The 24639-nt window shown below is 39.0% G+C and overlaps 1 protein-coding gene across 1 annotated transcript in view; it reads left to right on the top strand.

Annotated features, from left to right (window-relative positions):
- The window catches only part of LMO7 (LIM domain 7), a gene marked incomplete at its 3' end in the record, with an annotated part of 133644 nt that extends 109865 nt beyond the window's left edge, over positions 1-23779 (top strand). Inside the window, exons 20-34 of the mRNA XM_080352510.1 lie at positions 988-1172; positions 1818-1878; positions 2893-2949; positions 5074-5099; positions 5410-5514; positions 7295-7387; positions 8786-9264; positions 11027-11092; positions 11476-11538; positions 13508-13560; positions 15197-15416; positions 16343-16615; positions 17971-18079; positions 21311-21413; positions 23757-23779. Of these exons, the coding sequence (XP_080208636.1) occupies positions 988-1172; positions 1818-1878; positions 2893-2949; positions 5074-5099; positions 5410-5514; positions 7295-7387; positions 8786-9264; positions 11027-11092; positions 11476-11538; positions 13508-13560; positions 15197-15416; positions 16343-16615; positions 17971-18079; positions 21311-21413; positions 23757-23779 (1916 nt within the window). The remainder of the gene's footprint in view (positions 1-987; positions 1173-1817; positions 1879-2892; positions 2950-5073; positions 5100-5409; positions 5515-7294; positions 7388-8785; positions 9265-11026; positions 11093-11475; positions 11539-13507; positions 13561-15196; positions 15417-16342; positions 16616-17970; positions 18080-21310; positions 21414-23756) is intronic.
- Between the last annotated feature and the right edge of the window lie 860 nt (positions 23780-24639).

Here is a 24639-nt window from a genome sequence, read left to right as displayed (position 1 = left end):
TTTTAGAGCTTCTCTCCCTCAATCAGCAGCTCCCTTTTTTCAGGGAAGGGGATCCTTGTGTTCCTTTCTTCAGGGAGAATTTCTGGTGGTGTATAGCTTGTGGGCGACGTAGCACTTGTGTGCTATGGTTTTGGCTGTTGACCCAAATGTTGTGATGCTGTAGTCTCTCCAGAATGGTACTACCCATTCTGGCTAGTGAGGGTTTCCATCCTGGCTGAAGGCCTTGTAGCATCTCTAGAATTGCCATGGTTTTAATCACGATACCCTTTCAAAGTCCCAGAGGAGTTTTTCCAGGATTGGAAGTGTGACCAATGACTTATTTCACAGTATAAATACAAAACATTCTTTTAGTGGGAAGCTACAGAGAATAAGTTACCAGCAAGTGGAGAAAAAAATAGTGAGGTAAGGAAGAGACAAGAAACAAGTCACAACTTCTAGAACAAATGGAGTGTGATTAATGGAGAAGAACTCATTGAGTAAATTTTAGGTAGTGGGAGGGGAGAAATGATGGAGTCTGAGATCATTTGTCTTCACATAATCAATTTTGCTAGTTTAGTTTAGACTGCCTGTTTTTTTTGCCCTCTGTGCTTCCTGACTGAGCACGGACATGAAAAATGACACGTGCTGGAGTCAAAGCGTACCTTTGTGTGAGTAAAATGGGAAGAATTTTCTCCATCTTTACTAATGCTAATGAAATAGTTTCCAATGAATACTAATTACTCTGTAATGTTGAACTGCTGTAGTCCATATTAGCAAAACATCTAGTAAAGTTTTACCCGGCTTGTGACTAACACTTGCATTTTTGGGGAAGGCGGTCTGCTCATAAAAGTCCTTTTTCCTGTCTTCACAAATTCCACCTGATTTGTGTCTCTCCCTCTTCTGTTATGTGTTTTTTGTGTGTTATTTTAATGTGTTTTCACTAACTCTTGTTCTGTTCTTTGACATTACTGTCTACATTAATTTCTTGATCCTCCACATACCAAAAAGATTGGGGCAAAGACCTGCCTTCCCTGCCACATGTAAGGCATAAAATCCTCAATCTCACCAGTATGGCTACCAACATTATAGGTACATCTGAAAATAAATGGATTGATGCAACTACTGGAGAACACATTTCAAATGTTTCCACCACATCAACAAAAAGAGATTTCTCCAGCAACCTTCAAAGTTCTGTGAGTATGTTTTTGAAGGGTCGTGGGATGGTTGGGGAGGAAGAAAGTAAAAATGTAATGCCTTAATAGTGGGAGGATGGAGAAAAGACCTTGAAAATCTTACTTTTACTTGTATTGCTTAAGGAACATATAGTGTACTGCAAAAACAGAGATGTGGCTGTGTACTTATTAATGTAAATAAGATGTTGCTACCGTCCATTCATTAGTGGACACTGCTAAGTGATAAAATATTTGCAGACTATGTTTTAGCTAAAATGTATAGAGTGTTTATTCTTTAGAAAAGACTTCTACCTCCGTTGTTAGTGTAAATGGAAGTTGCAGCCCCAAAAAACAAGGGTATAGATGTTTGCAAATAAATTCCTGCCTGTCAAGGATCTGAATTGGGAAGATTTCAGCTTCTGGCATTTTCTCCTTAGCTAATGGATTTTATTTCAACCACCAGTTCACAGCTGGTTATTGATTACCCTCAAATGCCTGCAGTTTTATGATATAATACACTCAAGAAGTTTTTGATAGTTTTGTATCTTTCTGTGGAAAGTGTTCTGAAATGTTTTGTGATATACAGTTCCTGACAGAGGAGACTTGTAATTGGGTAAACTTCCACAAATCTAATGAACCTGAGCCCTTTATTTTGTATTTTTTCAGGATACAGAAACAAAGTTGATAAATGGAATGCAGGGAAATCTTGGCTCTAGCGAACAAAGAGGTAAACAATCGTTGCTTTTCACCCGCTAATTGTATGGGTTTGCAACAAGCACAGACACTAAACCTGTAATCATCCCAAGCTGTATACAGTGGTCGAAGTGAGAACTGAAAGCCAGACAGGTATCACAGATAGCTAGTTGCATCCAAACAGGGTGTAGTTCACATCCATGATGTGCTAGGCAGTTGGTGAACTCATGCCAAAGCAATGATAGCCCTCCTGTCTCTGCATTAGTGGTTGTAAATTCACTGTGTGGACATGATGAAAGAGAAGAATGCACACAATTAATTATAATTGCCACTGCATTGTGTGGAGACTGAGTCAGTATGAGCATTGATTTATTTCGCTGCCCAGGAAGAGTGTGAAGAGCATTCAATAATTTTTTTCTTATTTAAGTTGTGAGGTCTGGAGGGTAGTTCTTGTTCTACTATTATTATTTTACTCCTGGAGAACAATGTTGATGGTTCTGGTATGAATAATAATTAACTTATGATGCTATGAACACTTATAGCCTTACTTGATGACAGTGAGAGAGACCAGGAACGTAGATTCCCTAATGGAACAGTAGTCCTTAAATGGGAACTTTGTATTTCGTTTTATCTTGGATGCACATGGCAATTGATAGAAGACTTCCCCCGAGAGATTATTGACCCTCTGGAGATGCCTTTCTGATGACCTTAAATGGTGATTAGGCCCCTCAATCCAATTTGACATCTCAGTTGGGATGGCTTAAATTAGACAAGGAGAATCTGACTCCAAGTTTGACGCTTGCACTGTTGCTGTGATTGGACATTGTTAGTGATAAAATGAAGTACTAATCAGTATATGATGTAACCTACTAAAAACTGTTTGTTACTATGAAAGCTTACATTTCCTTTGTGTTTCAGGGGCTTTTTATTTTTCTGAAGTGATGTTGATGTAGATTGGAGGTTTAACAAGTATTTTTTTGTCTAGTGGTGATAGTATTTTAGACAGCACTTCATTGACTTGTTTGTATTCTTTGTATTTTTCAAATAGCATCTGAACCTATTTCTTTGAAAAACTTAAAAAGACGGTCACAATTTTTTGAACAAGGTAAACCAAAGAGCTAACATTTCATGTACTTCCATGAAATTGTTCCTGCTGCACACTCGTCCTAACAAGTCTGGTACTGGGTACTCTACCTCTTCAGAATTGTCTGTTGCGGTTACAACAAAGCAACATAATTAATTTCCCTTCTTTTCCCAGGGTCATCAGGTTATTCTTACAATTCATGGGTCTACCTTTGTGGTAATGGGTCTTTGTGTGTTCTCTTTTATCTATAGCTGTTTAAATCTCTTCTATGTTTTTCATACTGTTGTTTTCACTGGGTAGGAGTAAGCAGGATGGCGCTCTGTGTTCAGATTTGCCACTACCTACAAAACAAGAATAATTTTGCATATTCCAGCAGAGGCTTAGCGCAGATCTCGAAGAGCTGTAGATGAAATACTGGATTTGAGTTTATTTTGAGTTGCAGCTCTGTGCTTTCATCTAAATTGGTGGAAAAAGGCAGCTGCTGGCTTTCCATTTTGTGGTGATGTCTCAAGGTCCCAAGAAGACCCATATAAATTTTGAATGGAATATGCTAGCTTTTAAAGGCAAAAAATGAGGCACTTGGTTTTGGTTTTGTAGGTTGCTTTTTGGTGTTTTGCATGCCACAGCTCACATACTTCCACTAATGTTGTGTGTCTAATGCTGTCTTCAGACTGTGTATGCCTTGCTGTTTTGCTCTAGCCTGAAGGAGTGAAATTCTGGCCCACTGGAAATTCAGTGTGAATTTTGTCAGTGATTTTGGTGGAGCCAGGACTTTGCCTTCAGTGGTGATGGCTTCCCTTTTTCCAGAAGTGATATGAGAAGTACCGCAGCATAAATCTGTGTTTGTGGTTCTGTTTGCTTTTAAATATTTTTGCTGCATTGTATCTGCAATATGGTGGTATTTTGTTGTTGCCTGTTTTGCTATTTGTTTGGGATTTTTTTGTTTGTTTGTTTGGTTTATTTTTTAAAGCTGACTATGACATTTGGGTTTTATTTTATAGCAATTTTATAGCAATATTGAAGTATTTAGCTCGTGCTTGAGATAGAAGAGAAAGGAGTATTTCTAGTATGGTTTGTTAATTTTAAACTTTTGACACTTAAGCTTTACAATGATATGAAGGATTCTTCCTCCTAAACCTGTACAGGCCAGCATAAATTTACAGAGATTAGAGCAGAGGGGAACAAAGATAGGTGTTGCCTCTGCCCTCCTTTAGCATCTCCTGGCACAATTGCAGGAGATCAAGTCTATTCGTCCTATTGTCCCTGTGGCTGTTGCACTCTGGTGATGAAGACAAAGTTGTGCATATATAGATTAGACACTAGCCTGTGAGTTATTACATGTCTTTTGTATCCTAAATTTGACCTTTTCTCCACTTCATGTGGTCCTGCTTCAGAAAACACTTGCAACTTGTTGCTTTTATGCATATTTTTAAAGACTGAAATTTGGGCAGCTCAGTAGCAAGTACACTAGAGGAAACAAAAATAGTGTTGATGGTTGGGAAAGGATTGTACTTAAATCTTTGCTTCTCCACATTTCTCTTGTATTAGCATAATACACGCCTGTCTCTAAGAATCACCTTGGCACAAGCTAAGACCAAGCTTGAGAGCCTCAAATTAGCATAAGGATTGTGGTGAATGGTGACAAGCTCACCAGATTCAAGTGTGCTTTTGGGAGCAGGAAAGGAGGACACTTGGCAAGGAAAAATACATGGTTTTGTGGTAGAGAAGTTGCCTGTGGATGTCTATTACTCCTAATCCGTGTCAAGGGCAGTAGGTGAGCAGATGCTCTGCCCTGGAGCAGCATTCTGAGTATCGGTCATGCTAAACAGTTGGGTTTCAGAATAATAATAGGAGAGGTGTAGCAAGGAACCTCTGTATTGCCACAGTGGGATTTGTACTGCTAATTCAAGCCATTGCTGACAGCACTCATAAGCATGTAAAGCTTTTAAACAATTATGCACATTAGTTGAAAGCACCTAATGAATTCTGACCTCATTTAAGTTCAGTAGGGCAAAATGCAAGCATGGCTTAATTAAGGAAGCAAAAATTAGTCTGGAGCTCAGACTTTCCACATTTATACAAGTTTTGCAGTAGTGAGTGTATATGGTTCTAATGATTTCTGTTTTTTGTCTTCCAAACTCACAGGAGGCCCAGAGCCTGCAATGCCTGATGTAAGTAATATTTAGAAACTACTAATTAGTTGCATAATCCTGGTCTTTTCAGTAAGCCCACTGATTTCTATTGCTTTTTATACTGCTTTAAAGTTGTGATCAATTCTGAGAGTGCTCATTAGGATTTTCTAATGTGTAATGGAATAGTTGCTTTCTGTCCCTTTGAAGAAAAGGCTAATTTAGATGCTTGTCACTATAGAGCTGTAGTGTTTGTAATGGATTTTATTTCTCTCTTTAAAAAATGTTTTAAAATGTAGAGAGTTGATTATGTGGAAGAAGATAATATTATTTCATTTCTTTGCTATATTAGCTTCCAGTCCCATCCATTAGTGCTCCTAGTCGTCGGGTTTGGGATCAAGAGGAAGAACGAAAACGACAGGAAAAATGGCAGAAAGAGCAGGACCGTTTATTGCAGGTATAATTAATCATCAAAATCATAGGCTGGCAATCCCTCAAGTGCAGCACCTGTTAGGGAAGAGAAGCAACACACAAGTCCTGGAACTCTTACTGATGGCCTAAGAGAACTTTCAGATACATTCACTGGGCCACACAGTTGCACACACTAGCAATAATTCAGCAAAAAGAGGACAATGCATTAGTGACGTTCATGAAAATCAAGCCAAGACTGTTTATTCAGTAAAGCCAGAAGTGCTCAGTCATCACAAGGCTGGTGTGCTCTTTCTTACAACAGAATTTGAAGGATAAGCAAAGACCTAAGCGGCAGTAGTCTTCACTTTTGAATATGAGTTTTTTTCTTTCTCCCTTAAGAAAACTGTCTCTAGAATGAGTTTTAGCTTCAGTTAGTGATACTGCCTTACATCCAGAGATGAAGAAAAGGCAGCCAGTGCCATGGTTAGAGGCCTGATCACATCCTGGAGTTTAGCCATCAGCTAATCAGTTGGTATCAGCCTGGTTCCCAGGACCTCTATGGGTCAGGAAGATGAGCCTACTAATGCAGAACCACCTTGATAACCAGTTGCTAGAGATGTAGAGAAGTGTTGCAGAAGGGGTAATGTTTGTCATCTTGGGATGCCACAAAACCCAAGCACACATCTCTGCAAAGACCTCAGCTCAATGAAGCATAAACCCATTCAACCACATTCCAAAAGACACATCTCTGCAAAGTAAATTGAAATTAATTATCTAAAGTCTGTTGGCTAGGCAAGGCATCAGCAAACATCATTTACTCTGCACAAGCCCTCTTGAGTTTGTTGTATTCAGCAGAAAACTGTGATGTCAATATACAGCTTAGCGACCCTGTTGCTTTTTGGATGTTTTATCTTTTGTCATTCCTTTTGTCTTACAAACTCTGCAAGGCAAGAGCTGTGCCTTCCTAAACATATTTGTGGTGTCTCTTATGGTTTGGGTGCTCCATTAGGTGCCTGAAGGTGTGGCTTTAAAGAATGTAAACCTTGGCTCCCATTTCTTGAGAGCACTCTCCTCCCTCTGCCATCACTTTTCTTCTCTTTACTTCTCCTTTTTTAGTCTTGAAAGAGTAAATTTGGACAGAGTAATAATGTTCTTCCCCATGATCCTAGTAATGAATTTTCAAATAACAAAGAAAGAGAAGTCTTTATTTGCTTTGTTTTCAGCATCTTTTTTTTTCAGCATCTTGTTGTTCCCAAGATGTAAGTGGTGACTGACAAAACCACCGAAACATTTATTGTATCCTGAGTAATGCTTTAAGACATTACATTGATTTCTTACCAAATCCACTCACAGGACAAATTTAGTGTTCCAGAAATTGGTTTTTGTTTAGATGACATTCCAAAAGACCAAGAGTTCTTGTTCAAACCAAATTACTGCTTCATATTTCACTTAGTGATCACTTTATGTTTACCATATTAATGTGCCAAATTCCAAGTTAAATATCATCTCTTCATCTTTCAAGAAATACTTTAGGTAGCTGATTTTTGTTCAAATGGGAGCTAAACTGTAAGATGGGGAGTTTAACATATGTGAGGTCAGTTGTTATGAGACTTAGTGTCTCCAAAATCAATTTCAGAACTGCTTTGGATTGTATTTGAGCCAGGATTTCATTCACTCGTGGCAGACCTAATGTCCTAGTGAAGCGCAAACATGCTTTTACCGTGCTGACCCGTTTAAAAACACATTAAATTCCAGCAGTACATTTTAACACAAATAAAAATACCATGCTTCTTATATGTGTGTTTAACTTCAATTTAACCTAACAGGAGAAATACAAACGGGAACAAGAAAAACTGAGGGAAGAATGGCTACGAGCTAAGCAAGAAGCAGAAAAAGAGAGCTCAAAGTATTTTGATGAGGTAGATTATGAATATGGCTTCAGTTTCAACTATTTTGTTTCATGATGGCTTTTTCTCTTATAGTAGATGCATGCAAGCAGGCAAATACTTTATTTTGCTGTGTCATTTATCTTCTCACTTTGGATAATAAATAGTTGTGTATTACTTGGTAAAAAAAGGCTGCAAAAATGGGAAGGAAAAAGTAAATGGGATGTTCTGGGACCTGTTCAATTTAGCTTTTTTCCTTATGGATTGGTTAGGTAACTACCACCAGAAACATGTTGACAAATGGTTACAGCATTTATTAATTATTGTGACCAGAATGAAATGGTCATGTTTGCTGTATCTTTATCTCCTGATGCTACTTGTTGGAATTCTGATTCCATACTTCATCAAGAGGCATGTTTTTAAGTGTTTGGCTTGTCACTGGCAACCATTTCATCCCATTTCTGATAAATGTATATGTCAAATGAACTTCAGTTTTACTGTCATGTGTTTCAAAATCTTAAATGTGTATGGTTTCTGTAGATGATGACTTTTTTGACTGTTGCTTATGGGAAGATGAGCAGTTTTTTTTTTCCTGAGTGTAGGAGGTGTCTGAGATACCTCTTCTTTATTGCTGTGTGAGTGCTGCTTCAGGCACCCCAGCTAGATCAGTTGTTTTTATACAGTCACAAATAAGTAGACAGTAATTTAAGGCTTAGGACTTCAGCTGTTAGAGGATCTTACTGTACTGTAAACTATTTCATATTTTTTCTGTCATTAGAGGTTTGGATGGGCCCATAAACAGTATTTGTTCTCATTTTTTGACCACTGAAAGACCTTTTCTTATGTTTGAGAGAAGAGTCATGGAATGGTAGGTCTGAAGTTTGACTTTCAAATGGTAGGAGAATGGAGGAGCATGGAGGTTTCCTCTACATGAGGTTTCATGTGAAATTCATTAGTCTGATATACACTTGCAGTGTATATCTTTGTGTATGCACCCTTAGGTAGGTCTTGGGTTTTTAAGTCAAAACAATAGGGAGACATGCTGGGTATCATGGAAGAGTTTGTTTTCCCTGGATATTTAAGAGGGAATGGGATGGTTTGAAATCTAAGTGGTACTTTAGAAAGCAGAATGTTTCACATAGTTGTGGCCACACTACCCCCGGCACTTACTAAGGCTGCCGTGTGGAATGAAGCTCTTACATTAGGAGAATGTATTAGCAGGCACTCAAAACATGAAACCAAAGTATACCTTGGGTCTTCCATTGAAAGTGTCTGGGATACTTATTACACAGTCTTCATTTATAGAATAAATCAACTTTGGTCTTGTTTTGTTTTGGTTTTTTTTTTTCCTGAGCAAGCAACCTGTTTAAAAAAACCAAACAACAGCTCCCTTGCCTAAAAACATGGGTTTGTTTTTTTTCATTGTTACAGGAGCAGACTGTTCTAACATTAAACACAACGTCTGTCCCTGCACGGGCTCCATCTGTGTCCAGCTGGAGGACAAGCCCTGAAGCAAGGACTCCTGAGGAGCCAGAAGGAGATGGTGGAAGCAACCTGGCAGACCGCTTGCTGGGCGAGGAAGAAGAAAGGAGGAGGCTTCAGGAGGAACGGAGGATCCAGGAAGAAGCAGCCGTGCGTTTTGAGCGAGAAAGGGAACTCCAAGAGCTGGAGCTCGAGAGACAACGCAAAGAGAGGGAACAGCAACGCGCTGAGGAGCAGAGGCGGCAGGCAGAGATGGAGGAGCAGAGGCGGCGAGTGGAGATGGAGGAGCAGAGGCGGAGGGCAGAGTTGGAAGAGCAGAGGCGACAGGCAGAGATGGAGGAGCAGAGGCGGAGGGCAGAGATGGAGGAGCAGAGGCGGCAGGCCGAAAGGCAGAGGGAGGCGTCGGTGGAGATGCCTCAGTACCAAAGGTGTGTACCTGTGGTGGGATGTCCTCTCTCTTCCTTCTGCATTAAAAATTCAAATAAGTTTCTAAAGGGAGTGTATGTGTCCTGAATATATAAGGCTATTCATGTAAGATTCGTGCTGTAGATCAGTCAGGGCAAGATACAACAAGATAACTTTTCTTTCTAAAAGTAAAAGAATCAGGCATAAGACAAAGTCTTTCCTCATGAATCAAGTGCTCTATTAACCCACTTCAGCTCATTTTTTTAAATAGGAGGTATAAATACAGTAGTTACAGCCAAATCAAAGATAACCTGAAGCACCAAGTGTGAAGATTTTGCAAGAACCCTGCATAAGCTTGTAGATCGAGAGCCAGTGTCTCAACATTGAGTGCCTTCAGAAGAAACACCAAGTTAACTCTTTTTTTGTTGTTGTTGCAGTACTGGGTTAATTTGTTGATGGGGGTATCATGTTATATGGGTGAATAGATATTGACTTAGATAGCATAACCTGTTAGAAATACCCACTGTGGATATATTTATTCTAGAGCACGAAAAAGTTTCTTACGTTCCCTTCTTCAGCAGCCTTTTTTTTTTTTTTAAGAAAAAAAAAAAAGCCAAACACAAAAACAAACACTAGAACAAAACCAACCAACCAATCAAATAAACCACAAAAACCCAACCAACAGCTATTAGTTTACAAAGCGTATGTTCTTGCCCAGGAGTTTTCAGACTACCATTACAGACATCATGGGAGATTAATCTGTCTGAAACAGATTAAAACTGTAACTTTTCCTTATTTCTTGTGCATTTAGCTTACTGCCATGTGCATGACTAGCTTTGATGTTTCTCTTGAGGATTTTCCCCTGTTCTTACCTAAGTAATAAGAGATGACTGAAGATAATGCATGGTATCAAGTTAAGTTTTAGGAGGAGAAAATATGAATGTAAAACTGGCTATGTTTGCAGGGCAGATTGTGAGACCTGGAGTTACTTTAGCTCAGCAAATGACTACTGCATGAGATCCCTGCTGAGCAAAGCAGAGGCACAGTCGTTCCAACGCCTAAACAGGTTCTTCTTGGCAGCTGAGCCAGGGTATCTCCACAGTTTTAGCTTGCCCCAATTGCAAGATAATGGGACTTTGTGCAGTAACTTACTCAGCTTCTGCAATATCTGCATATCTAAATCCTTGATATATGCTTTGGTCTCAGGGGATTTCATCGCTTCTGAGGTTGCTGCCAAAGGATGTGTTTTGCTAAACAAGGATGGCTTTGCTTAGTAGTAAAGGAACAAGTTCAGTGAAACTGGGATTTAAAATATCTAGTGCTAAACGTTTGCTTTATGATGGTATCCACAGATATGACTTGAAATCTGAAATGTTTTATAAACATCTGTGAAGGCATGATACTTGCTGCAAAGAGCAGTGAGGTTGGGGACAGGCAGCTGGAAGAGATTTTCTGTGGAAGTTAGTGGGTGCTTCGCTATGGGTTACAAATTACACGTAGACAATTTCTTAGAATATACTTCTGACTTTTAGAGGACTGCTATCTTTGGACAAAGCTTACCTCTTGGATTGGAAACGGATGAGATAATCACCGTCATATACTGATACTTGTGATTTTTGCAGTATCTTAAGTCTTGGGGTTTTTTCCTCACGTTTTCATGTTTCTAAGTAACGTATATGAAATTCGTCATTTTTTCTTTATGTATACTTACTGTTTGCTCAATTTCTAGAAAATGTGTTTGGTTTTTTTGTTTAATGTTTTCTTTTATCTGCATTTTGCTTCTAGACATTATGAGCGCTACGAAGTATCTAAAACAATAGAGGATCGAGCTGGCCATCCTCTCATTGACAGGTAATAAGAAATTGAATCGATAGGTAGGTTGAAACAACTTCAGCAATAACTATTAACCATTTTGACATGCTCAGGTTTGGATTCCTTGTCTCTCACAAGAATGTAATTTCAGGCAGTTTTTTTGACAACCTTTCTTTTTCTTCCTTTCTTTGTTAGCTGTGTTTCTGACTGACAAAATTAAGCTTCCTTAGAACTTTAACTGTTTGGTGGTGGGTTTTTTTGTTTTTTGTTTTGTTGTGGTTTTTTTTGGTTTGGTTTGGTTTGGTTTTGGGGGGGTGGGGTCCCCTTAGAGATCTGTTTTGGATATTTTTAGTAGGAAATATTTATATCTATGGATGTATTTTTCTGTATATGAACATAATGTATCTTCTTTTTTTTAATAGGCATTATGAGCGTTATGAAGTTTCTAAAACCATTGAGGAACCTGGCCAGTCGTTTGCTGACAGGTATATGTGATACTGCATCTCAGCGTAGACTGTAACATTGTGGTTTCTGTGTTGGAAAGCTTCAGAACTTCCAATATATTTTCACCATGGAACTTAGCGTATACTTCGTATTGCTGCTGTGTTTTGCAACTTTTATGGTGTAGTTGCATTTTGAGAGAATGAGCAGCCAAATTTTTGGTGAATTAAATGCTGTGCTGTAAGCAACAGTTAGTCAGTCACTAGTATTTTACTGGGAGAAGCAGAAGTGTAAGGAAGTAAATATGTGGGTGGTACTAGACTTATCTGTCTGGAAAACAGTTTCAGATAATATTGTGGTTGTGTCATAACGCGCTATACAAACTAAGGTGCAGTCATCCCAGTCAGGATTGTGAAACTTAAGAGAGTAAACAGGGAGGGAAGTGAGAGGCAGCAGCAGCGTATTTATCAGGAAGATAGCACATGTGCCACTTCTTAAGTTACGCTCTCTTGCCTTGGCTATTTTCTATTTTGTTTTGCTTGATAGTTTGCTTGGGGGTTTTACTGCTGATGTTTTGGGTTTGTTTTTTTTCTTTTGTGTGGTGTTTGTTTCTTTGTTTGCTTGTTTAGGGTGTTTTGTTGTGTGTGTTTGGTTGTTTTTGGTATGTGAGTTTTTTGTTTGTTTTCATTTAAATTTATTTCGGTAGAATGTGTTAGCAACTGCAGATTTGGATTCTTTGATTGAAGATTTTTCTTCTCCCTTTTTAATAACTGGGCAGTGGCTTAAAAAATGCTGAAGTAACTTACATGCAGAATGTTTGTATCAAGCCTTTGTCTTAGATGACATCCCTAAGTAGCCCTGAAAGATCACCTTTGCTATATATTTAATCAGTTCTTATAGATGGAGTGAGCAACCCTTTTTTATACTGAGAGGAACCCCAAAACTTACAGGGTACAACTACATGGATCTGTTCCTAATGGAAGATCTAAATCTAACTTCAAGAGGTGCCTATGCTAAATAGTTATGTGTTGGATATATGTGTAAAGGAGGACACTTAGGAGCTAAAAGAATCCCAGGCAAGGCTGACCTGCTCTTTGGGGCTCCTGTGTACCAGAAGCAACTGTGAAACTGTTGCATCTTCTTCAACAGATAATAAAATAGGTCTACACCACTGGACAGACAATCAGAACTTGTGGGAGCAAGAAATGTGATGCAGTTTATGCATAATTTCTGTACAGACAAAGGACAAGACGCCCTCCAAACACTGTTCTGCAGCCAGTGCTGTACATGTAAACACATTACTGTAGCAGCTTTGACTTGTACTTGGCAAAGGATTTCTGTTCTTTTCCGAAGTATTTTAAACTAAGAAACTTGAGACTAGTAATACAGCACAGAGGTGCTGCTGAAGCTCCTGTTCTGTGCTGTCAGAAAACCAGCTTTTTCCTATTTGTTTTCCTATATATTGAATGACATTTCTTGGCTAAAACTCGTTAGAAGATTATACTGCTGGGTATAATCAGCGAATAATAAATTTCCTGGGAACACTGCATGCAGTGTGTGAGGAGGTGTTTTGCTTACAGTCTAGTAGTGGTGCTGAAGTCTGGTTTAAGTTTCTCATGAACTTCAATAATTTATAAATCTACTTTGAAAGTTATCACTTCTTTGACTGTCTGACTATGGTCTTCACAAAGCTTCCACAGGAAAGAACCTTGTTTTTCCCACGTTTTTGTTGAAATGAATACAACGAACAGTTCCTTATACCTGAAGCTCTAGGAACTTTCAATACACAATTTTAACTTTTAATTACCTGTTGACTTCTAAATATGTACATCTCTTTTTTTCCTTACTGTGCTGTTGATCTTTGGGCATTTTTACCTCTTGTTTTAAGTACAGCATGAGTTGTTGATGGGAGAAATGGCGAAAAAAGGCTGTGTATCTGTGATCTGCAATAATAAGATTTTTGTGATATCTCCTAGTTGAGGTAGAGAAATTAATATTTTTTTGTATCTTTAGGAATAAGTCCAAGTCAACTTCTGAACTGAATGAATTCAACACAATCAGAAATGGTAAGTACTGTTTAATTTCCATTATTTTTAAAATGGCTTTTTTTTATTAAGAATAAGGTGTGTCAGACATAGTAATCCTAAGAAAATTTGAGTTTGATAGCTGCATTGTAATTCAAATTCATACCATGCCACAGTTTAATGAAGTTTTAACAGCAAGAGGAAATTCATACAGTAACATATAAGCATAAGACAAATATGATTAACTGCTTTCTTGAAGTGTTGTAGCAGTGATTACAAACGGATCTTAGATGCTTTAATTTTAAATGACTTGATATTTATATGGGATTAAACCAATCTTGTAGGTGCATCATCGAAGATATATGTGCTCTTGATATGTTGACTCTGTCAGTTCAAAAAGCTGTACATACCAAGATGCTAATGTATTTAATACAATTGTTTGCTCTTTTAAACTCCTGTTAGTGGAGGAATAGCACAGCCAGAAATCAGCTCTTGATGCTGACAAAATGGCTCATCTCCTGAACTCTACTTTAATGCTGCCTTTCTTGAATTGTCCTTCAGTTGCATTACTGCACTTTTAGAGGAATGTGTATACAACAAACAAACCAGATTTATGAATATGTTACAGTAGAAAACGCCCAAAGGCTATTCCTGTGTCTGAGACCTGGTTAAAAAAAGTGATCAGAAGTAATCACAGAGAAGTAAGTTGTGTATTAGAGGAAACATTGCAGACTGACAACACTGCTTTCAACACATTAAAGCTCATTGAAACTAATGAGCGAGTAAACTCCCACAATAGTTTATAATGGTCATCTGTAGCAATAAAACAAAGAGCAAATCTGTAGTCAGAGAAGTATTTAAAGGGATTGAGATTTCAGATGAATGACTTATTGCTGAGTAATTTCCATAATGAGTCTTCCTATGAAGAATACTTACTGGATCTAGGAAATAAAGAAAAAATTGTTGTCCTCTAACATGTCAACACATATTGGAGAGAGATGGCATATTTGTTTCCTCTTCCAAAATTTTGAAGGCCTTCTATACCATGAATCTCATTTCAACTGGCGAGTTAACACAACATCTAAATAATAGAGAAATTCTCTAAGATTTCCCTCTCTCTCCCCACACATACACATACATATGTGTTTATATAAAGCAAGGTAAAGCAGTGTGTTTAAGTGCCTTGAATAAGGAAGGAATTCTTGAAAGCAGGGACAACTTACAGGAAAAATAATGTGAACTCTTGAATCGTGGGATACCTTCTATCCCTTTAACTATATATTCAATACATGCTTCAGTTTTTATTGGAAGAAGAGTCCAAATTGTGTCTCTAAAAGAGATCGTAGCCTTTTAAAAATACATATATGTGTGTATATATGTGTACGCACAAATGTATATGCGTATACGCTTGGGAAGTGAAGGAAAATGCCTACTTGTTTTTAAGTTAAACATCATGTAAAAGGCCACATTAATGGAAACACAAATGAAAAAACTGTAATAGTAATTAAGTATTGCCAAGTTTAATACTGGTCACCCTGCAGTAAAAAGGAACTGAACAAACTTGTGAATGTGGTGATGAACAACTACTATTGGAGATACAGCCAGAGTGCTGGATGAGTGATAACTGCTTTTGTGCTGTAAGGTGTCTGGCTGAAGTTTGCACATGTTGTCCCAACAGGTACTCAGAGCAAGTATTCAGAGAGGTCCTGGAACACAAGTGACTCACAGAAGAAGCCTCAGAAGGAGCAAAACCTGTCTGCAGCAGAGCTGGAGAGACAGCAAATCCTTCAGGAAATGAGGAAGAAAACATCTCTACACACGGACAGCAGCTGGATTAGGCAACGCAGTTCCAGTATACATAAAGAGCCTGTTAGTCTGTACAGCAATAGTATGAGAAGGTAGGAGTCTCATAAAAAATTAGCTTTGTCTCTCATCTAGTATTTTTGTTTGGCTATTCTGAACTTCAGTTTGCATTACAAAGCACAGAAGCAAGTTGAGTCTGTGTAATGCTGTAAGGTAAACTGACCAGCAGCACAGGTAGAAGAAAGCTGCAGTATTACAGCTGGGATTAAATGTTATGTTTTGCAAATAAAGAATGTGGACGTTACCTGTAAATAACTCAACTGCTTATTTCTTGGTATATCAGCAATGGAAATCAGTAAGTGTGCCTTATCATTGACAGACATGATTAAGAATTTCAGCATGTGACAGTTTATTGTGGAATGGATTATTATGACTAAGGAGTATACCTTTTTTTTTTTTTACATAGAAATATGTCAGGAAGTCTGACGTTTGTATCCTGCTTCAAGTATTGTATGAATGTTGGATTTGTCACTTAGGAAACAGCCAAGTTATCAGTCAGGAGAGTGTTTGGCTATTGGGCCAACACCTTGTACCTAGACGATGCTATCCAGGCTGGGTGGATTGCTGTTTTGATCTGGTATCCCTTGGAGAAAACAAAAACAAACCTGGTATCCCAGGTCCGTTGCTGTACAGCGGATTTTGATACGGTTCACCCTGATAAGGCTGGAGCGAAGAGTGTATTGCCTTTATCCTGTGGTGGTTAAGTGCCACCTCTTTTTCACCTCGCCTGCTTTTTTTCCCACGAGACTAGGACTTGAACACAAAGGATAGTTTGTGTCTCAAACATTTTAAATCAATATGTGAAGAATATCGCTCAGGGTGTTAAGACAAACATATTAATGCCAGAAAAATCTCAAAAATGCTAGGATAATGGTTTCCTTTTTTAAAAAAATAAGAATATAGTGGCTCTTCTGCTCTGGCTGTGCTGTGATTTACATCTGTATGCATACCTATATTGCAGAGGGGAATCTTTGGACAATCTTGATTCTTCAAGAACCAGCTCATGGAGGCACCATTCACGGCTGAACCAGTCTGCCTCCTCTTCATCTCTGTCCTCTAGTCAAGATTCCAGTCGCCCAGTGTCCACTTCAAACCGAGCCTACATGTGCACTCCTTCCTCCAGCAAAGCATCTCCTGTGGCCACCTCTCCGAGAGCCCCCTCCGTGCCCCAGGCAGCCCCCCGGGCTCAGTCTCCCCTCTCTGCTTCCCAGCCAGGGTCCCAGACACGCAGCAGGTAAGCAGGTGCCCTTCTGGAAAGGTACACGTTTTGGGCGACACATAAAGAGTGGATTTTGTATATATGGTTGTCTATAGCAGTATTCTTCCCCATTATATTGATTAACAAGTCTGAAAAATAGCTGGAGTTTTCTGTTTGAGCAGGATGGTGGAAGTATGGGTTGGCGTGACCCTCCTGCTTCAGTCATTCAAAAAATGCCCCAGGTTTGTCACCACTGCTTGACATTGGTTAAAAAAACAGAGAAACCAAAATAATAAATCTCCAGTCTCCAAGTTGTATGCTGGTTACCAAAATGATTAGGAAAAGCCTACTCCAGATGGCATTTCTGACATTTATTTTCTTAGGTTTGTTTTAACAAAAGATTCCTGAAACCCATGCTTTATGGCCCTCATCTTGGTCTCTCCTCCCCCTTTCCTGGCATGTGGTCAATGTCAGCTCAAGGAGCACTCAGGAATGCTCATAACCCGTGACCCTGGAGAATTACAGAGTAGGATGTTGTTTTAATCTAGGAGGGAAAAGCAAGAATTGCAACATATTTTGAAACAAAAATGAAATTCAGTTGTGGTAGGGTAGATAACTCTGCTGGTTTATGTACTTGAAACATTTTAAAAATACCTCGGGATAAGACTAGAGAATCATCCCCACACAATTACATGTATTATATATAACGAGAGTCTGAACACTGCTTCACTAGCTCTTACACCCTGAGGCACTTTATGATAAATTGACCGTTTTCTTTTTTTTTCCCTCCCAAAGCTAGTCTCCTACATTCTTTATAATGTAAGAAAATTACTTTCTTAACCATATTTTCTTATCTTTTTCTCACTTCCATTTGCTAACACCTTGGTAGATCTATGGAAACTGACCTCCATATGGCTTATGTACAAAGAGTTAACATAATATTATATGTCCAGGACAAGCATTCTGTTATCTAACAAGGTGCAGATGGTGGGACTTGGCAGGGGTGCTTGCTAAAACTTAGCCTTCAGCATAATACCTCACAAATAACGCAAGAGAACAAAACCTGTGTTCTTATTCTCCAAACTTAACAATATACTTTTTATGTTTATTTGTAGAAGGTATTTTGTGCAATGAAATATCTCCCAAGAATGTGGCAGAATTAATTCGTTTGTTCCTATGTAACTTTGATCTAAATGATAACACTTCAGCTTTCCCTAGCTTTCTGATCTACTGTAAATAATATTAATTTTCAGTTTATTTTCTCTAAGCAGCCTAATGGTCTACTTTTTACTAGTGTGTTTTTATCTTTAATCACCAAAAGTCTTTGATAAGTTTTCTTTGTCTTTTAAAACTTTTCAAGCTGTTTTTAAGGATTTTCATTCTATATTTAGGTCAGTCAGTGGGAAGAAAATCTGTTCATACTGTAATAACGTTCTGGGCAAAGGAGCAGCCATGATCATTGAGTCTCTTGGTCTTTGTTATCATTTACATTGCTTTAAGGTGAGAGCTGGGAGTCACATCGTGAAGGAACAGGAACTAATCAGGAGCACGCATGGCTACGCAGTGTTATGCTCACAGGGGCTCTACTAATTACCTGCTTTGCCTTCTACTCTTGACAGCGTGGTGCATGCAAATTTCCATGAGGCATTTAGCAACTCAACTCTGGAAGTGTTTCTTACTTGCCAGAGCTAACAAGTAAGACCTTGACAAGTAAGATGAGCACGTTGACTGTGAGATCAAAGTTCTTCCTTCTTCAAATAGGCAGCAAAAAATCAGAAGGTTCGGAGCCGCTTCTCCCAGAGAGACCAGCTCCTTAAAGAAAAATAATTTCATCCTGGACCCTGGCAAATGAATCATTTAAGGTGACCCATCACTTCTAAGCTAATCCTAGCAGACAGTGTTCACGTGTTTTTTTTTCCAGGCAAAGTCATGTTGGCAGCATTCAACCTGGCAGGATAAAACCCAGCACCAAACCAGAAGTTGTGTTTAGTGGTACTTAGCCCTGGTCAGATGTGTATTAGCTCATGCTCAGCACTGAGACACAGTTATGTGATTTCCTGTGAGCTCTGGGCAAATGCAGAGCTGAAACAACAAATTCCTGCCTGCAAAAGATGTAAAATCCTTTCTAGTTCCCCTGCCCTACGACAAGATGAGATGCACCCACGGGTGCTGAGGGAGCTGGCTGAAGTCATTGCTAGACCGCTCTCCATCGTCTTTGCCAAGTCTTGGGAAACAGGAGAGGTGCCCGAGGATTGGAGGAAAGCAAATGTCACTCCAGTCTTCAAAAAGGGCAAGAAGGAGGACCTGGGTAATTATAGACCAGTCAGCCTCACCTCTGTCCCTGGGAAAGTAACGGAATGGCTTGTCCTTGGTGCCATCTCAAGGCATATCAAGGATAAGAGGATTATTAGGGGCAGTCAGCATGGCTTTACCAAGGGTAAGTCATGCTTGACCAACCTCATAGCCTTTTATGAGAATGTAACAATGTGGATGGATGATGGCAGACTGGTGGATGTGGTCTACCTTGACTTCAGCAAAGCGTTTGACAGAGTCTCCTATAGCATCCTCACAGCTAAGTTGAGGAGGTGTGCTCTGGACAATAGAGTAGTGAGGTGGGTTGCAAACTGGCTTAAGGAGAGAAGCCAGAGAGTGGTAGTCAATGGTGCGGAGTCTAGTTGGAGGCCAGTATCTAGTGGAGTGCCTCAGGGGTCAGTACTGGGGCCAATATTATTCAATATATTCATTAACAATTTAGACGAGGGAATTGAGTGTACTGTCAGCAAGTTTGCTGATGACACTAAGCTGGGAGGAGTGGCTGAGATGCCAGAAGGCTGTGCTGCCATCCAGAGGGACCTGGACAGGCTAGAGTGTTGGGTGGGGAATAACCTGATGAAATTTAACAAGGGGAAGTGTAGAGTCCTGCATCTGGGCAGGAACAAGCCCAGGTTCCAGTATAGACTGGGAAATTACGTATTAGAGAGCAGTGTAGGGGAAAGGGACCTGGGGGTCCTGGTGGACAGCAGAATGACCATGAGCCAGCACTGTGCCCTTGTGGCCAGGAAGGCCAATGGCATCCTGGGGTGTATTAGAATGGGGGTGGTTAGTAGATCGAGAGAGGTTCTCCTTCCCCTCTACTCTGCCGTGGTGAGACCCCATCTGGAGTATTGTGTCCAGTTTTGGGCCCCTCAGTTGAAGAAGGACAGGGAACTGCTGGAGAGAGTCCAGCATAGGGCAACGAAGATGATTAAGGGAGTGGAGCATCTCCCTTATGAAGAAAGGCTGAGGGAGCTGGGTCTCTTTAGTTTGGAGGAGACTAAGGGGGGACCTTATTAATGTCTATAAGTATATAAAAGGTGAGTGCAGTGAGGATGGAGCCAGGCTCTTCTCGGTGGCAAACGATAGGACAAGGGGTAATGGGATCAAGCTGGAACACAAGGGGTTCCACTTAAATTTGAGAAAAAACTTCTTCTCAGTGAGGGTGACAGAGCACTGGAACAGGCTGCCCAGGGGGGTTGTGGAGTCTCCTTCCCTGGAGACATTCAAAACCCACCTGGACATGTTCCTGTGTGACCTCATCTAGGCGTTCCTGCTCTGGTAGGGGGATTGGACTAGATGATCTTCTGAGGTCCCTTCTAATCCCAAACATACTGTGATACTGTGAAGATGTGGAATTAAGACTCTATTTTGGAGTTGCTGTTGGATTCTAATTCTTTCATGCCTTTAAGAAAGAGACTTCTGTGTCTGGTTCAGAACACTTGTCTTCTGTGCCCAGTTAAAATGCATCACCTGAAGTATTGCAAGGGATTGGCTCAAAGCTCTTCCTGGTCCTGCCCACACGAGCAGGAGGGACAAGAGTAGGCCATGGGGACTGGTTGTCATTCCCTTTCTGCAGAACATGTATTCTGTGCAAAGGAGTCCACCTGTAGCTCCTAACCTACATAAGAAAATACCAAATTTGGTTTTTTTTCAAATTTCTGAAGATTAATGAACTGTTGCACAGACTGCCATCACAAGAGAGTCATTACTCATTTAAGCAGGCAAACTATCTGCCCTTCTGTAGTCAGCTGTGTACTTTGCTTTGTAAATTCAATAAGGAGAGTGTTATGTTTTGGGTTACATTCCTTGTAGAGGTGGTTCATATTCACAGCCACCATAGTTAAACAGTTTAATGTTAGCACGAAAGCTATCAAGCCTCTTATTCATGTGTTTATTCAAGAAAAATGAAATTGGCTCCTTTGCTCCAAATAAGATCTTGTTTCTGTGATACAAACCCAGTAAATTGGGGGTGCCTGAGTACTTGCTGCTGTGAGTGCCAAAGGGCGGAGGACACCAGCAGCGTGTAATGCCGCATGGAAATCTGCAAGTAGCACACCCAGGTGTTCTGTGCCAAAATTGCTGTTGCCTTCTAGAGAACAAATTTTTTTCATGTTGAGCCAGTTTTAGTTTTCAGGGAAACTGAAGTTCAAATTAGATTTAATGAACTAATCACTAAAAGCTGTCTGCTCCATGTTCGCTTAGTTGGTGTACCTCTGCTATTTGTTGTCCAGTCGTCGACTTAAAATCCTGCCTCGGGTTTGGTTGCATTTGATCCACTAATCGTTATACGTTTGCTTCTAGTGATTGTGGGTTTATGGTTCAAGGCTTGTTGAGCTTAATCCAAGCTGCTTTTGAACAGCATTTTTGTTCTTTAATATTTTGTAATGAGTTGCTGATTACTCGTCTACCATACAGTGTGTTGCCTGTGAATGTGACCTTGGGGGATCCCGCTCTGGAGCTGAAGTCAGGATCCGAAACAACAAACTCTTCTGCAACGACTGCTATATCAGATTTAAAAGTAAGGCAATGCAACTGCAGTGTGCATGACTGTTGTTCTTTTCTGTGCTGTACAACCTCAAGTGTTTGCACAGCTGAGCCACTCGATAGCTTTCGTGTTTAGCTTGAAGTTGGTATATTAGTGAATAGGTTCAGCAAGGTTTGATTGCCAGTTTCTGACTTCTGTAGGGTAGTCAGTCCTAACTTTTAACTTGCTGGTACCTGATTTTACTGCCTTGTTACTAAGCATCTTCAAGCAGACAATGCGCTATAGTCATCCTCCTTTCTTCATAGATCTGAGAAAGTGGTGTCAAGGAGTTGTCAGTTGATGAACAGGCTTGCCTTAATAACAGAGAAGTCTTTTTGAAAAATTGTCTACCTTTTTAATAAAGTAATCAGAATATGTATTATATCTAATTCAATCTTAATGCATACCTGGAAAGCTATTAGTTTATCCTATGCAGGTGGCACAAATGCTGGTTGCTTTTCGCGATGCTATTATTATTTGAATTATAGGTCTGTGATTGGTTATTTATTTAGGTACAAGTTCAGGAGGAATTGATATACTTACAGATCTTAATTAAAAGGTGCAGTATCATTTTTTTCCTTTATTATGGTTTGCAGAATTCTGATTTACTGGAGCATGATGTTAAGACTGAATAATGGTGCTGAGTTGTCTTTTTTTTTTCCTGCTGTCATAGATGATGGTAGACAACCTCCTCATTTTGACAAGTCTCGGGAGTTTTATGTGGCTGTATTTTTATGTGGCAAATGTGGAATTTTCTAGAATGATAACATTCAGCTAAGGGGAAACATATCTGACTTAATTCCTGGTAAACATGTCCATGTTTCTTCATGAGCCCAGCACATTTTTCTCATGGTGCACCAGAAGGCAGTGAAGGGAACAGGATATTCATCCTACAACACATCAGCAGGACTCTGGCCATCTGCTGGCTGAGGAGCCTAGCCCAGAAAAAGAGAAGCTCTGCATCTGATGCTGTTGCTGGTTTTAGCCTCTTTTTGACTTCTAGGAAGAGGAAAAGCTGCCTGTACCACATGGAAATAATTGTGCAGTGCCTGAGCTAAAACCAGAAAACCTTGATGTTAACAGTGGAAGGAGAAATCACTCCCTTCCATCTAGATATGACCCTGGGTCCTATGTCTCTGAGTTAATGTTTGGAGAATTTATCTCCTGCTTGATGATGAGACTACACTAAAGTGACCTTGTTCTATTTGAAGCACCCAAATGTGTGGGAGATTCAGTCTGGAGCTCGCTCATGTTATTTTTGCTTTCTCTTTTCTTTTAGTGGGCAGAATGGCTGGATAAGTTGTATAAGTTTGGTACTGAAAAAAAAACCCTTTTTAAATTATTTCCTGGCAAGACAGTATTCAGGAATTTGGTGATGGAAGCAAGCAAAAACTTTATCATTAATAAGTTGCTGTTTAGTTTCTCTTTGACATTACAGCCCATAAAGTCACAGCAGTGCCTTTCAGAAGCAGAGCTGATCAGTGAGAAATGGTTCTATTTGCTTCCCATTGGACTGCATCTTCTTGGGCCAGTAGGCACCTCAAAACATAATTATATGAGATGCGAGTAAATCAGAAATTGTAAGAACTTGTAGTTACAGAATAAACATTGAAATTTGTGATGAGTAATTGAAATTAGCTATTTAAATAATACAAAAACCAGCTATGTGGTTACTGCAATGAAAATATACTGACAGCACATCTCTGGTCTGTAATGCAGATTACTTTGTTTGCAGCTGGCATTTGACATCAGCTTGGCTAATTATTTGTTAGTTTGGAACATGAACATACAGGCTAAAAGGTTTGCTGAACTGTAGGATTATTAATATTCACTGTGTAATATAATGGTGTGACATTTTTGCACATTTTTATGTTAATGTTGTGGTCTAAACTTATTACATTGTAGCAAAACAACAGTGTATTGGTAGATGCCCACAAATACCTGCAGAAATGATAAAAAAAGTTCTTTTAAAATATTGCTGCAGTTACTGAGAAAATTTTAATTCGATTATTTAAGGGTAAATTTAGAAAATTGTCACTGTCTCTATGCTAATACTAAAAATAATTCTTAAAAACTTGGTAAGGTGCATGTTCTATGGTATGTTACTTGTCCTGAAATACTTGCAGTGCTATAATTGGATTAGACTCAAATTTGTATTGTTCATTAAATTTGGATTGCTAGATTCAGAATGTTTACCTAAATTTGTGTTGGCATTTTCAGTAGGTATTGGAAATAGCATTATCTGACAATTTTTAACTTGCAAATTTTAATTTTTGTCACTTAAGATTCTTCAGTGGCGAGACTTTAATTACGGTTTCTTGTGTCTCTCTCTAACAGCTGGACAACCAACCTCCATGTGAAGCAAATGAAGACATGAAACCACTGTTGCAGATAAAAGAAGAGGTGATTGCTGCTGATGTAGATCTATAAATATATATATTGTGTGTATGTGTGTTTTTTCTAAGAGTAACTCTTGCTTGTCTAGTCTTTATAGCAATGCATTGTATTCTTCATATAACTATTTTTATTTATAAGAAAGTAATTGCAGTAAGGAAATATCTGGGGAAAACGCTTTCACTTTTTCAGCTTCAAGTACTGAGAGCACAAGGGAGAATAAGTATATTTTCAGTAATAACTTCAAAATATTTTTGAGGCTTATAATCAACTAGTTGACTTTCCAATCGTATATGAAGAGGGTATTTTGTTTCTAAGCTCTTGAAATGAGCATTAGGGAAATAGTTAATATAAATATATATTTGCAATTGCTGTCTTTGACATATACTGAAAGTGAATTCTCTAGATTAATATGAAGCTGCATTTAAATGCACACAAATGTGTTTGCTTTCCATATGCTGGTTTCTAAAATTATGTGCTTTTTTGAAACTTAAATACGAAGAATAATCTGTTTGCTCAGTGGTGTTGTCATAGTATTCTGTGGAATCCATTTAAGGGGAAGAGTTCTGTTTTCCCACTTGAAAATGTAACTATCACTTTTTCCTCCACAAACTGAGTGGAGAATTGTTGTTGAATTACAGTATATTTGTAAATAAAATTTCTGATGTTGCATTTATTCAAAGTTGTGGTTTCTTTCCTTTCTATCCAGCTAAATGTGTCTGAGATAATTTGCTGAAATATGAAATTGTTTGAATTTATCTTGGGAAAATATTTTTTTAATGAAAGGGTTAAAATTTCCACCTAAACATATGTAAGAACAATAGTT

Source organism: Nesoenas mayeri (genome assembly GCF_963082525.1).
Source record: "Nesoenas mayeri genome assembly, chromosome: 1".
Lineage (NCBI taxonomy): Eukaryota > Metazoa > Chordata > Aves > Columbiformes > Columbidae > Nesoenas > Nesoenas mayeri.
The sequence above is the reverse complement of the archived record's forward strand: the minus strand, read 5'-3'. Positions and strand labels throughout refer to the sequence as shown.